Source organism: Siniperca chuatsi, linkage group LG11 (assembly GCF_020085105.1).
Source record: "Siniperca chuatsi isolate FFG_IHB_CAS linkage group LG11, ASM2008510v1, whole genome shotgun sequence".
Classification (NCBI taxonomy): domain Eukaryota; kingdom Metazoa; phylum Chordata; class Actinopteri; order Centrarchiformes; family Sinipercidae; genus Siniperca; species Siniperca chuatsi.
In genome coordinates this window covers 3060822-3075551 of record NC_058052.1, presented here as the reverse complement: position 1 = coordinate 3075551, position 14730 = coordinate 3060822, and the positions used below count along the sequence as shown (strand labels likewise).

At 38.6% G+C, this 14730-nt stretch overlaps 2 protein-coding genes across 5 annotated transcripts in view; one reads left to right on the top strand and one right to left on the bottom strand.

The window, feature by feature from the left end:
* Positions 1-9322, top strand: part of LOC122884972 (core histone macro-H2A.2) — a 39253-nt gene extending 29931 nt beyond the window's left edge. For all 3 annotated transcript variants that reach the window (XM_044215533.1, XM_044215535.1, XM_044215534.1), the window contains exons 4-9: positions 1577-1774; positions 2907-3005; positions 3264-3363; positions 3462-3551; positions 6699-6873; positions 8798-9322. In XM_044215533.1, coding sequence (XP_044071468.1) covers positions 1577-1774; positions 2907-3005; positions 3264-3363; positions 3462-3551; positions 6699-6873; positions 8798-8963 — 828 coding nt within the window. In that variant the 3' untranslated portion in view covers positions 8964-9322. The remainder of the gene's footprint in view (positions 1-1576; positions 1775-2906; positions 3006-3263; positions 3364-3461; positions 3552-6698; positions 6874-8797) is intronic.
* A 115-nt stretch (positions 9323-9437) lies between these two features.
* Positions 9438-14730, bottom strand: part of gbf1 (golgi brefeldin A resistant guanine nucleotide exchange factor 1) — a 121732-nt gene continuing 116439 nt past the window's right edge. For both annotated transcript variants that reach the window (XM_044215530.1, XM_044215531.1), the window contains exon 40: positions 9438-14019. In XM_044215530.1, coding sequence (XP_044071465.1) covers positions 13766-14019 — 254 coding nt within the window. In that variant the 3' untranslated portion in view covers positions 9438-13765. The remainder of the gene's footprint in view (positions 14020-14730) is intronic.

Sequence of the window (14730 nt, the reverse complement as noted above, 5' to 3'; positions counted from 1 at the left end):
TCTTGTACAAACAAAGCCAGCTTTTCTGACTCAGTCACAATGTGTTGTTGCAGAAGAGTAGATCATCCCATCCCTGCTTACCAACACACTGTAGGTTTATGTTATTACCTAGATATGTTTAAAGGAACAGATCAATGTTGACAACAGATTTTCACTCTGGGTCCTGGTGTATCCAAAAGTTTTTGTGTGTCTTGCTAAAAGAAGACACTGTTCACTGTAGTATTTACAGTAAACAAGTCTTCTTGAAGTCAGAGACCGTTCAGAATATGTTTTCACTACTAGCAAGTGAAGAGAAAAGTGAGGAGAAGCTTAATTGAGCTGCTCGTAATGCACCAGAACCTCTTAAGTGACAGAAACTTGCAATGTTCAACTTTTTTTAATCAGATTTTCACCTACATTTTTTTATCCAATTTTGTATTGTTTTTTAATGTGTCAAAATTAACACAAAAAAATAAAAAACACATCTGACATACAGTATTATCACCTTATAAAGTTGATAAGGCAAATGTGTTTGCAACAATTGCCTATTTACTCATCACATTAGTAGTCATTTGGAGTGATGTTAAATGTAGGTCCAATACTCCCTCTCCTTTTAGCTCTATTTCTGGTCTCCACCAACACCTCCTCCACCAATAAGAAATATCTGGCATAACCTCTACTCCTGAGAGTAGAGGTTATGGGCTGTAAAACCAAACAATGAGCTAAAACAGGTAGAGCTGAGGGGAACTGCAGAGTTGGTGATAATTCAATGTGGCTTCATCACTATAGGCGACACCTGTCATTTGATCCATTGTTAGTATAAACATATTGATGAGTGCAACTTTAAATGAAGTGTTTGTTTGCTCACTGGTGGGAAAGTGTCTTAACACAGAAGGTGACATTTAAATTAGTGAGGCCACCTAGCATGATCCCTAAATAACGAAAACCTGAGCATTCAAAGACATACCTCTCTCTGCCATCTGGGGTTACCAGTGGATCAGGATGCCTGGTGCACCTTCATCTATTCTGCCAGATGCACCAGTGGCTCCATCACTACAAACACATGTTGTACAACTGAACTGTGTTCAAACTCTCAGAACATTAAACTGTAGTGGAGATTGTACAATTTCCAGAGATATCAGATATGTCAGGATACTTTTTAACAATATGTATAAAAATGTGTAAGACATTAATAACTTTCTAGTGAATGCAATGGTGCAGCCATAACAAACAGTGGGTTTGAATAGTTATAATTATGTAATTATTGTTATATTAGTAACAAGGTACTGTCCTCTCATGATAATGTGAGTGAAAGTCTTTTCCCTGAAGTGTGAGGCAAATGTGTGGTGAATGTGAAGGTTTCAGCTAACAGCAGATGGTGTGTGTAGCAGCTAATATTTCAGAAGATGTGAAGTATACCAACACTGTGGTTAACCTCTGCTGGGAACAACCACAGTCATTTCACATCTGCTTGCACAAGACAAGTCACCATTTCTTAAAGAGAATGACACTCTTATGAAGAAATAAGGTGTGTTATTGTATGTTGTAGGACAGTACATAAGAAAACTCTTTGTTTCTGAAATGCTTTCTCTGTCAGCTTCTGCGGGGGGTGACCATATCAAATGGAGGGGTTCTGCCTCGCATCCACCCAGAGCTGCTCTCCAAGAAGAGGGGAGGCCGGGTGAAAGTGGACAGCCAGGCATCTATCCCCGAAAAGCATGAAGAATGCTCAAAGAGCAAGAAACCCATCAAATCCTTCAAAAAGGTTAAAGGCAAACGAGGCCGCAAGCCAAAGGTCAGTCAACTCAACAGAATGGACAGAATACACAGGGAGATGGGGGACCATTAAGGCCCCCGTATGCTGCAAAGGAAATGCTTGTCAGATTGTCGAACACCGTCCGAAACCACCTCTCCAACAGCGGAATCGGGGGGCTGCATCTGATAATTCTTTTAACTAACGAAATAAACAATCCAACTATCATGCTCACTTTACGCAGTGATTGGCCAGGTATGTGGAGGTGAGAAAATATGCAGGATCCCACTGAATGTGCGTTGTCATCCCCATTTGTTCAATTCATCAGAACAGATAGAAACAGTTTACCTTTAGATGTGGTTGGACAACATGTCATACGAACTAGTTCTTTCATAGCATACTGAGACCTTTAGTAGACCATGCAACAGATCTGAAGCTGACATGTCTATAACTTTAGAACTATTATCAACAGCAGGAAAACTACATGTAAAATGTGCAGTGCAAGAAACTCAGTTTTGGTCCTGATACCGAAATGATACTTTTTCAGTACCTGAGTTTTGGAAATATACTTATTTTTTTAAAGCTTGACAGAATCATCTTTAGTCAGGGCTCACTTATTAGCTGTTTCTGGAGCTTTCAACCACTTCTCATAGCAGGGCTGTAGACCACTTAAGTCAAGTCAAGTCCAAGTCCGAGGAGCTCCGAGATCTAGTAGAGTTGAGGAGCTGAACTCAGTCTGTCAAATACATTTGCTTTAGAAAACCGTAAGATATGGTGGAAAGCTCCAGAAAATGCTAGTAAATCAAACAACTATGTCCAGGGTCAAGAATGAACTTTCACGCATTTAACCTTTACTTCATTTAACAAAATATGCCAAACTGCACAGTGCATCTGTGTTAAATCAAGAACTTTGCCAAAATCAAATCTAATAAAGCTAGAAAAGTTTAGACTCAGGAAATCATGAAATATCAGATTAAAGTAGAGTAAACAAACCCAAGAATTTGACAAAGCATTGGATGTCGTCTTTTGATCCTTGACACTTCTTATATTCAGTGTCGGTACTCAACAAGTACTGAGGTGTTATACCCAGCTTGATTATTATTTGTTTAAGCTGTACACTCTGTTATGATTTAAGTGTGGTTTAAATGTGCCATTTTCTCTCCATTTGGCAAAGAGCACAGACAACGAGTCTGTACCAAACTCCACAGTGGAAGATGGTCCTGGAGATGGATTCACCATCCTGTCAGCAAAGAGCCTGTTCCTTGGACAAAAGGTAACATACTTGTATTAGGCTCACTGAAGGCCAGTGCTAATATTTTGTGAACTGAAGCTGTTTATACGTAATAAAATGACCCATTAGAACCAATTCATGCTAAGGACTTCCAAGTGACAACCAGTGTAATCATAAGAGTGACAACAGTGTGATTTTTGGTAAAAGGCCAACCAACATATCAGTCTAATCTACATAAGTATATGTAAGAAAACAGCAGCTGTTTTCTCAGACTGTGTTGATGACTTTGTGAATCCACAGCTTTCACTAACAGAGAGTGAAATCAGCAAAATTGGAACAATCAAGGTGGAGGGGATAATTAACCCAACAAATGCAGAGATGGACCTTAAAGACGGAGTGGGTGAGAATGACGTGTATTTTATTTCTTATTAACAAGTTTTCAAATTTCCCACTGCCCATCCAGTCTTGTGCTCACCTGCTGCTGTGCTCTGTTTTCAGGCAATGCACTGGAGAAAGCTGGAGGCCGAGAGTTCCTGGAGGCAGTCAAGGAGCTGCGGAAAGCACAGGGGCCTTTGGAGGTGGCATCAGGTACAGACTGTCCTGGAAATGGAAAACTGTGTCAGCTGTGCTGTTTGAGATGCTGTTTGAGGTTAGTTTTTTAATGGAGAGCTATGTAAGGCTATAGTTGTTTCAGGCCTCCAAGCAAACTGGTTTTCCACTACGATTGAAGGCAGAGAAATGTGCCAACTCAATGTGCTGCACTACTGCTAACAGTCAGGTGATTTAGTAATTCCCCGTCTTTCCTCCACCAATAGGTTTTACATAGATCTGGGTTTAGGGTTTGGTTATGCTTTAAACATTTGAAGACATAAAAGTAATGAGTCTGGGGTGCAATGGTAGCTCACCTGTCGAAGCGTGCGCCTCATGTACCAGGGCTGAGTCCTTGCTGTGGCGGCCCGAGTTCGATTCCAATGCCCTTTGTCATCCCCTCTCTCACTCCCACCTTTCCTATCTATCTCTTCGGCTTTACAGTCAAATAAAGGCAAAAATGCCAAAAAAATAATCTTTAAAAAAGTAATGAGCCCAACGTTGTTCATGCTACAGCATTCTGCCAGTGTCCACTAAAGATTGGCCCTCATGCAGTTTTTGTAGAAGAATTTCAGTCTGCAGGGATTCGTGTCCTGCTGAGTTGCCAAAAAAACTTTAAATTGACCTCTCAGTTTATTGGCAGCCATGATCATCATTTACATTTTTTTCTTTCAAATGTTTTTTGTAGTTGATTTTATAACATTTAAAGTCCAAGTAGATTGAAATTAATGTAAATTCTAAATTCAGAGCAGTATTTTCCCTGTGTGAATAAAGGCAGACTAAAATCCATCTTATGAACTTTCTTAAACTTAAGAGGTGTTTCCCAAAAGCATCTTAACTAAAGACGTTCTTAGACATTATGGTAGACTGACTACTGCCTCCTATCACCTTGTACGAGGAGCATCTCAAGAAGCTCCAGATCCTGCCGGAGGAACCACAAACTACATGTTTTATTTAAGCTGTGGCAATCGGCGCCTTTAAGGACGAACCCCCCTACAACATACACACACCTAGCCACATGAATGGCTGTGATAACGGTATGGCGCTTACTCACAACCGGCATGCACAAGAAGAGGACAGTCCATCCGAGTGTCATTGCTAGCCTGCCAACCCCTGGTAGTGCGTAAAAGGTCCGGATCTGACGCATCATCAAGCCATCTGTCCAGCTACCTGTCTTTTCCTAGCCCTGGCCGTCTATTCCCAGGAGCCTGCTGTTTGCAGTGGAGTACGTGGTAAGCCGGAGTTCCGGCTCTGCCACTGTGAGGAGAGGGCTCACTCTGACTGTGTTACGGACACTTAGAAAGACTCAAACTTGTGTACCTACAGACTGACTACGGAGAAAGTGACTCGGGTGGTGTTGAACGGGAGTTGATTGTCATTTTCACTGTATGTTGGCAATTGTTGCACTGTCACTTTCTTGTCATTATACTGTTTGTATAATGTTTGGACTGATGAGCAGTTGGCACCTGACATCAGTGTCAGACTGTGACTCTGACTGGCACCCCGGCTTACCAGCGACCACTTTTATTGTTTTTGTTTACTTTTAAGTCTATACTTTTATCATGAACACTGATGTTCTTGGTTAAGTAACATTTGATATAAAATGAGTGATAATGTTTAAATTAGAAAATAAGAAAATAATCTAAACTAACAAACAATTGATCTGCCAGTTTCTGTCGTCATCATCCTCCTCTCCCTCTTCTCGTCTAATATCTTCATCTCTTCTGGCTGAAACTTTCCTGATGGGAAATTTTCATGGTTTTGTATCTTCTCTTTTCTTTGTATTTATGGTGCGTAGGTTGTTTGCCACATGCTTATATACAGTATGTCTGATACAGAAATTAAGACAGAATGACATTCACAATACCTGCATTTTCATGATACTTATAAGAACCAATCAAAGTTTACTTTCTGAAACTGACTTCCACCCAGGAAAATTAATTGTAAAGCTGTAGACAGTTTACTGCATATTAAGCTTTGTTTTCATACTGAACAAGTATAAAACATTTCTTTGTGTCATTTACAACACTTACACTTTGTCATGTATGCATTTTTAATATATAGCATGGCTTACAGACAATTAAATATGCAAAGTTACATGAAAGTGTATTCAGTATTATCTTCAGCACCACAGACAGCAGACGTTAAGAAGCTTTTAACGGTGTGCGTGGGCCTGGACCAGTCGTGAATTTTTTTCATGTCGAAGAGAAAATTCTGAGTACAAGAAAATTGATGAGACCAACAAGTTCTTTTAAACATGATATACTCTCTGTGTTATACCTAGAAGCAACCTTTAACCCAGATATACACACCTCCGGTGTTTAGAGACCCGTTATTTAAGTAAGACAGCTAAAGGTCTGCTTTTAAATGATCTGATTGACAAAGTGAACCTGACCCACCAGCGCTGCACCATCATTGGTGTCAGGGTTAATTTGTAGGGTCAGTGATATAAAATGAGGCCAAACAGGAAAACACAACATTACCTGCTAACTACATAAAAACAACACACTCTTACATACCTCAGGTCTCTAAAGACCCTATAAACGTTTGAGAGAAAACATTAGAAAAAGAATAATTTTCAACCATTTTGACACCACCGAATTGTCAAAAATTGTTGAAGAATATAAGGGGCTTATAATATAAGGGAGAAGTGTGTAGGATTTAGTGGCATCTAGCGGTGAAATAGCAGTTTACACCCATTTGAATACTGCTCGCCTCACCCTCCCCTTCCAAGCGTTTAGGAGAAACTACGGTGGCCACAAAACTCACGAAAAAGGCAAATGGCCCTGTCTAGAGCCAGTGTTTGGTTTGTCCATTCTGGGCTACTGTAGAAACATGGCGGTGCAACATGGCGGCCTCCATGCAAGGGGACCCGCTTCCTCTGTAGATATAAACGGCTTATTCTAAGGTGATGAAAACACAACAAATCTTATTTTCAGGTGATTATACACTAATTAAAACATACTTAAAAATATTATATTCCATTTCTGCCAATATCTCCTCCTAAATGTTACATACTGGACCTTTAAGTGAGTAAAATTAATGAATTAAACAGGGTGTAATATGGTCCCCGGTCTCTTGAGACCCGAGGTATGCATTTAAGGGTAAAACTGTCAAACTCCGTGTTTATGTCTTTGCAACCTGCAGTGGCAGTGAGCCAGGCCAGTGGGATGGCAGCCCGTTTCATCATCCACTGTAATGTCCCTCAGTGGGGTTCAGAGAAGTGTGAGGACCAGCTAGAGAAGACGGTGAGGAACTGCCTCTCAGCAGCAGAGGAAAAGAAGCTCAAGTCTGTGGCTTTCCCTTCACTTCCTGCTGGACGGTGAGCTCCACTCTGACACACAGAGGGTTTGAAGTGAGCAGTGTGTCAATCAGTAGTGCTGTGAATGTATTTGTCCACTCAGACTTGACAAGCAGGTCCCTAGAGCTAATAAACTCCTGACTTGAAGTTTGAAAATGAATGGCTGGTTCTGTTTGATGGAGAGACTCCAGACTCAGTGTCAATCACAAGAGTGTCTATGTACTTTGAAATTATGCCATTGAACTTTGAAATGCCTATGAATTGATTTAAATCACTCAACAGGGAGCAAAGAGTTTTGTTGATTATTTAACATGTTGGTCTCATGTCTGAAAAAGCCCCATTGTCACTTTTACATAAAACATCACAACACGGCACAACTCTAAACTGAATGCTGTCAGATTAATGTAAAGACCACAGCAGCAAAAGGTAAAACATGCAGAGAAAGAAAGGTGCGTCCTGTTTGCCTATCACTTAATCATCTTATGTACAAAGAAAATAAAATCAGTATTACAAATTATGAAACACTGAGAATGAGACGATTTTAAGTTGTTGAGATCAGATCAGTCTATAAAATAATTTACCCCTCAGTGCAGGGAAAAGAGGTTTAAAAACTCTCTTACAACCACAATAATCATTTTATCCTTATATTTTTGATTTTCATTCATGCCAACTAATGAATAAAGGAACATCCAGCAAAGCACTAAATATACAGCATGTGAGCAAATAGGAATAAATGAGAGTCCCAACTTAATGTCCTGTCATTCTGTGCTTTGGCACTGTCTGACTTTATAAACCAGCACTAGAATTGTCAAATGAATGATGAATCTGATGTATCTGTGGATTCACTGTAAGAAGTGGCGGTGAGGGTCTCATGAGGTCACAAGTCCTTAATTAAGACTTCAACAGCAAAATATGTTTTAAAATCCATCAGTGATGTAGCCTGTGAGAGAACAAAAAAACATTCTTCTTGCTTTGTATCATTTAACTTAGTGTGTCACTGCTTGAGAACAGCAGTGAGTTGCAGTCTCTGTAGACTAGGTGCCAAATATCGTACCAGCATTTTGGCTCTTTCTGTAAAAGTCAGAATAAAGCCAGAGAGGACATTAATGTAATTAAGGTAAACATTCACCTGTGTCTAAAAGACAAAACCCCATCACTCAGATTGATGAATGAATTCCATGTCTGAAAAAGGGCTATATACTGTTGCTGTTAAAGTCATGCCAAACCAACAGTTGCTGGTTATTTTGATGTCGAAAGAGCTCCTCTTTAATGTATGCTGAGGTTAAGGCTGCGTTCACAACTTTAGCTCTACGTGAAAAAACACAGCCCCCTCATTCATTTGAGTGAGGCCAGTCTGTCTGCAAAAAAGTTGAATCAGGCTCACCATATACACGTACCTAAAACAGTAATCACGTAATCACCCACCCCACCCCAAACCAGCCCCTGACATTATTTAAATGCAGGGCTGTTTTTGGTCTGAATGCCTGCTAACCCTTTAAACAGAACATTGGGTAATATGGAGATGATGTTAGGTTGAATGAAATGGCAAGACTATCACTTAAACCTGGCTGATTGTGCAAATACTGATACTGTTAAGTCTCTGAGCTTGTCCACACAGTGCTGACAGTTTCAGTATTTAGGAGACTTTAAAAAATGTCCTTTGTGAAACAATCCCATTCAGCTTTGAAAAGCATTTATCTTCAACAGCAGTAATAATAGTCATATAACTGTAGAGGCAGAATGCAGCTCCATCTGTGAGATTTATATTTACAATGACATTTCACATCGTTATCGTTTACAACTGTTGCTTTTAGCTGCAGCTCATACACATTAGTCTTCACTAGTCTGTGCTGTTAAAAAGTGTCCTTTATTCACTGCTGTTACTGTGAGATCCATTTCTACTGCTCACCGCAGATTCACTTAACAAACTGAATCTCTCTCACAGGAACGGATTCCCAAAGCAAACGGCCGCCCAGCTCATCCTCAAGGCCATCTCCAACCATTTTGTGTCATCCACCAGCTCCTCTCTGAAAAACATTTACTTTGTTCTGTTTGACAGTGAGAGCATTGGAATATACCTTCAGGAAATGGCCAAGCTGGACGCCAAGTGAGGCTTCTTGTTTTAGGGGTTTGTTTTTCTAACTGTTGTTTGTTGCAGGTGGTGTAGATAGGTGATATGACAGTAGGGGTTTTCATGTGGAATCTGTCTTGGTTAAAGAGGAAAAAAACAATATTTGTGAGTGGAGTGCTGTTCACATTTATGTTCCACTGTCCCATTCTTTATAGATTAGATAATTTAAATCTGTACAGTTTGCCATTACTGTTCCTCGTTTCAATTATGTTTTTACATTCCATGTACAAATATAACAGTTTTTTTCCTGGCCTCTGTAGTTTCTGATACAGTTAATTTACTAAAAAACTGTGGATCTCATTCTGCTTTGAAATAAAAACTCAGATGTTTTACACCAGAGAGCCACTCAGACTTTCAACACATATATTTTTCTTTTGTCTCAATTTTGAGAATATTGTTTTAATTTTTTATATTTTATAAAATGTCAGTACAGTAGAAAAAATGCACATACACACTCTGTCAAAGAGCATTTAATAGAAATAATTTGTAATTCTACCATAAAATGCTGGTAGACATATGCACAAAAGGCTAAAGGCTAAACATTTGGTTTGCTTGTTTGGTTAGGGGCTATTACGGGGTCAAGTTAGGAGAAACTCTTAAAGCATAAGGCTGTTGTTATTCTATATTTTTCTTATAGTCAACAAATCCCATATGAAGACTCAAACCAACAATGGAACTCTATGGCACAGAAGAACAAGATAGCAGCATGTATACGTTGTTGGTTTGGCTCTGCACATGGGATTTGTTGACAAGAAGAAAAATATAGAATATACATATAGATAGCAGTCCTTTAAAATAAGTGTGTCAGTCCTAACTATAAGAATCCTGTATTCCTGTTGTATTGTCTATGAGTAATTCACAAAGCATTTAAGCGCTAAAACCAGGTCCTCTGTCTGAGAGAAGAAGAGGCAGTCCATTGGACTCCTGAGTCACTAAGACCTGTTCAGTCAGTCACATCAGTTATTTGAAACAATACAATAATAATTTTAAAATTATACTCTGATGGAGATGAGTTAATTAGGACCTAATCAGAGCACCAACAAATCAAAATGAACATTAACAAAATTAACACCAGAGATGACCATTTGCACAACTTTCCAATACTGTGACACTGGAAAAATACAGTTTGCAACACTGGACAGACTGCTGAGAAATTCAGTAAGTCAAGTTTATCAAATTATTTATCAACCCAAAATTGCTCTTTTCAAACCTCAGTTGTTTGATAGTTAAGTGTACATTCAATAATGACCAACAGCAATAAATAAAGTTGACTTCATGGCCATCACTGCATGGCAACATTGTTGACATGAATAACTAGCCCATCAAAGGATAAACATTTGTTCAGTTAACTGGAAAAAAATATATAGTACCAACATAAAGATGGTGTTTGATCCCAGATACAATCTACTGAACAAGTCAATATTTTACTTATTTCCTAAACTGTGTCACAAACATAAAACTAAAAAACATTTCCAATTAAATCTATCTATCTTGTCTCACACCTGTGTATTGATTACATTTTTATTTCACATTCAGTGATGCAAATGACCCAATGTCCACCAATGACTGTATACATAGTGAGGAAACTCATTCAATAAACATTTAAAACATGATGTCATCCATAGCAACAGGAACAGTAAACCCACTCTGTTCCTAAATAAAAATTGCTCTCAGCAGCTTTGTGAAAAGGTTTTAAGAGGAGACACTCTACGTAGAGGATTCCCAATGGTAAAATAAAATCCTTTGAGAATATGGCCTGTATTTCATAGAGTAAAAGCAACAACACAAACACCAGATTGGGCACTTTCTTTACATTATATTTATTACATAGTAAAAAGTATTTTACCTTTCATTTATATATATATACACACACATTATATTCATGTAATTTCCTGTTCAAGCAAGAATCAGCTCCTGATATATTTAGAGTCCCATACAACAAATAAACACACAGCTTACAAAATATCTCATGTTGGTGGCTCTATAAGGCTGTGACACAATGTATATGTCAACTGTACTGCAGTGGAAAAGTCCATCTCTTCTTTCGCAACTCAATAAATAGCATTAAACATCACAGAGAATACCAGGGCCACTGTAAATGGATGTTAAACTTTCTGTCCACATCTACACCACATAGATTAATTCACCATTTTAATGCCAAATATGTGATTATGAGTTTGTCCATCAGCATACAAGAATGTCAACAGGTTTCTATGGAAGCAAATTGTAGCAGCTGAACACCTAATTGTGAAATTAGTTACAGTTATTAGTTAAAAAATTTAATTTAGAATTTTAGGTTACTTAAATTTTTAGATCGAATTTGAGCAAAATTATTAGTTTTTTGAATATGGGACACTTTCATTTTCTAACTGAATTTGTGAACCCTGTTACTCTGCACTTTTTAAAATCATATTATGTTGTCCTAAGTGCTCTATTGAGATATGTGTGTGCTCTGCTATGTATAGTTTTTAATAGCCCCACTGCGGAGAAATAAAGTTTGAAATCATGTTTTTGAAATTACACCACTTGAAATAACCTGCTGACAAATTCAAACTACATAAATGGAGATGGATGGTTTTCAAAGTAAAATATTTCAATGCTTATTCAGCTGTAATTCTATTTATAAATGAAGTATTCAGTAATGATTACATTTAACAATAAGGTGTTAAGTTACTGCTATTATTAGTTTCCTTAGATTTCCTTGCGATATGAGTAACCCGAACTCCTCAGGCCCTTGGAAATATTAATGTGTGGACTGTTGTACGCAGCGAGCTACATAAACATGATAAAATAACATCAATACTGAACTCTGAATTATTTGTTAGACTCATCATAAATCATAGAAGTAGCCATTTGGATCTCTAACTCTCCTCCATACAGTGGGCCGAGCTCACTGCACACAAGTATACATTTTGGAATGTTGTACATGTAAAATCTCCAGTCCATCTGAGAAAGCCTTCATGTGCACACAATCCCTCTTTGTTAAAGTGGAGGAGGAATTCATAGAGTGCCCGAAATCAAAGCTTGTTTTTTGTTGTTGGGGCAAAAAGCTCATGCAGAATTCAAAAGAAATGGGAAGAAATAAACAGTACAGGACAGTGTCTCTATCTTTGGCTGTTACAGGATAACAGAAAAGAAGTTTGCCTCTCTGAAACAAAAACTGACTAGTATATAAATAAAGTAGTTTTTCTGTACAGTTTTCAATCAGACGCTGATCCCTCAGTGGGGGTTATATAACAGCTCTGTTAAGACCACTGGAACATCTGACTGAAGTTCATGCTCTGGAAATCCTATTTAATGAACAACATGCAGTACCTAAAATCCAAATAACTTAATTGTGTGGATCTTGTGTACTGTCCCTGCCTGAAGTCTCTTGATTAATATGAAGCACAGGTGTGCGAGCAAAGCCATGAGGTCAGCCTGGTCTTATCAAGTTAAAATCTATGCGAGGGGAAGGGTCCTCTGAAAGAAAAAAAATGGTGCTGCCCATCAGGTGAGAAGTGTATCCTGCATGTGGTTCTCCTACTGAAAACTTAATGATTTCCAACAAGTTCCAAAGCTGGTGATATTTTATATTTTTCTTACTACCAACAAATCCCATGTGCAGAGCCAATGAATTGATCCTGCTAACAAGTATTCTGTTTTTCTCAATGCCTGATAAATCTTATTCCTCTGTGCCATAGAGTTCCATTGTTGTCCAAACACTATTAAAACACATCAATGAGCCACACTGTTGCACTGGGTGACATGTTCCTTCATTACCATGAACACACACACATACTGAATTTTATTTTGACTCAATCCCACATACACTACTGCTGCCAGATGTACTCATGTACCAAATGTGGATTAATCCGCAACGGAAAATAGTCCAAATTTCCTCCTATTTGAGGACGTTGTTACGTTGTTAAAAGCTATAGTGACCAGTTTTAGGAAATTACTTATCCTTCTATAAAAATTAAAATTTGTGAGGTGTTTTTAAAGATTTACATCTTTAGTGGGAACCAATGGGCTTGGAGCAGAGAGCCACAGACAGGGTAGAGAAGTCAGAAAGTATTGAGAGACTGACTAACACATGTTATTTTGGGTCTTTTTATGAGATTTTAAGACAATAAGAAAAATATAGAATGACACCTGCCTTATCATTTAAAGCCTTGCTTACACTCCCAAGAATAAAACTGGGGGAAAATACTGAATCAGAATTTTTATTTTATTGTATTGGTCTAAAATACATATAATGCATTGAGTTTAAAAATTCTGGAATCAGACAGTAAAATGTTCACCATGTGTAGTACAAAATAAACTCCCCCCAGGTTGCCAAAACACCCAAATGCGCCCCCAAAACAGTGAGGACTGGACCTCAGTGTTGTCAATGGTAGCTACAGCCCAGGTACACTTTTGGTGAACCCACTTTACCTCAATCAGACTTAATATTACTATTAGTAATATTTGTCCTAGGATGACTTTTGTCCTCCATTTCCTTACATTGTCTCCATGGAAATAAGAATATACTAAACACAAAAATGGCACAAAGAATGCAAGGTACACCAGCAATTGGTGTTTTTTTACAGTTTCAGATGTTTTGGGGGATTTTTCCTTTAAATCAAATGTGGTATAATTGAGGTGTCTCATCTAATTTGTCTTCTCATACATATTATTTCAAAAACCTGGTGACAAGCAGCTCTTGAAGTTGTAGTTGAAAAGTCTGTTGGGTCCAGTTGTTGAAGAGGGTGGTGGTCTGGAAAGATGACAGAGTAGGGGTGTAGGGTAGCTTGAGTTTTCTTACTTGACCTCGTCAGAAGGACTTGTAGGTCTGGGACCAGGAAGCAGCGGTACAGGCGACGTGGCCTCGATGAGGGCGGGGTTCAGGATGATTGGCAGGGACATGGGCGGGACTCCCACCTGCAAGGGAGAGGCGAGGGGCTGCAGGATGAGGGGGGACTGGCTCAAGGGTGAAGGAGTCTGGGCAGGGGACGTCGTTAACGGTACCGGCATGGGGCGAATTGAGGGTGGGACCGGAGACGATCTGTCTGATCCTAGAAAACACAGGGATGGAAAAAAACAAAAAAACACAAACCAAAAACAGACATTTCAGTACAGTTCAGTGACTATTCCGTTTTATAATGGGATATAACAGTAGTACACAATTGTAAAGCAGTGGTCTTTCAGATCTGGGCTCATATTTATCAAACTGCTTAAAAAAGAAAAGAAAAAAAAAGGATTAGGACTTAAAGGTCCAGTGTGTAACATTTAGGAGGATCTATTGGCCGAAATGGAATATAATATTTATAAGTATATGTTTCTATAGTAGCCCAGAACGGACAAACCAAAACACTGGCTCTAGATAGGGCTGTTTCTCCTACACGCTTGGAAGGGGAGGGTGAGGCGAGCTGTACTCAAATGGTTGCAAACTGCAATTTCACTGCTAGATTACACTAAATCCTACACACTGGACCTTTAAGTGAAAGATAAAAAGTCCTTCAAAGTCCTTCACTTTTATTCATACTTGCAAACTTTTAAATCTTATTTATCATATTTCTTTTGACTTAAAAATAGTTAAATCTGAGAAGTCTCAAGGTCCTGTGTTCTGACAGTATTTGTTTTCTTTTCTACCAGCCGCAGATGCTTCTCTCTGGTCAACTTTTCTTTTGTCTTTGTTTCCATTTTTTCCAATATGCTATAATTTCATCCCCATTTACAGGTTGGAGGCTACTGATTTATTTCATAGCTGTTAATTGATATAAGGG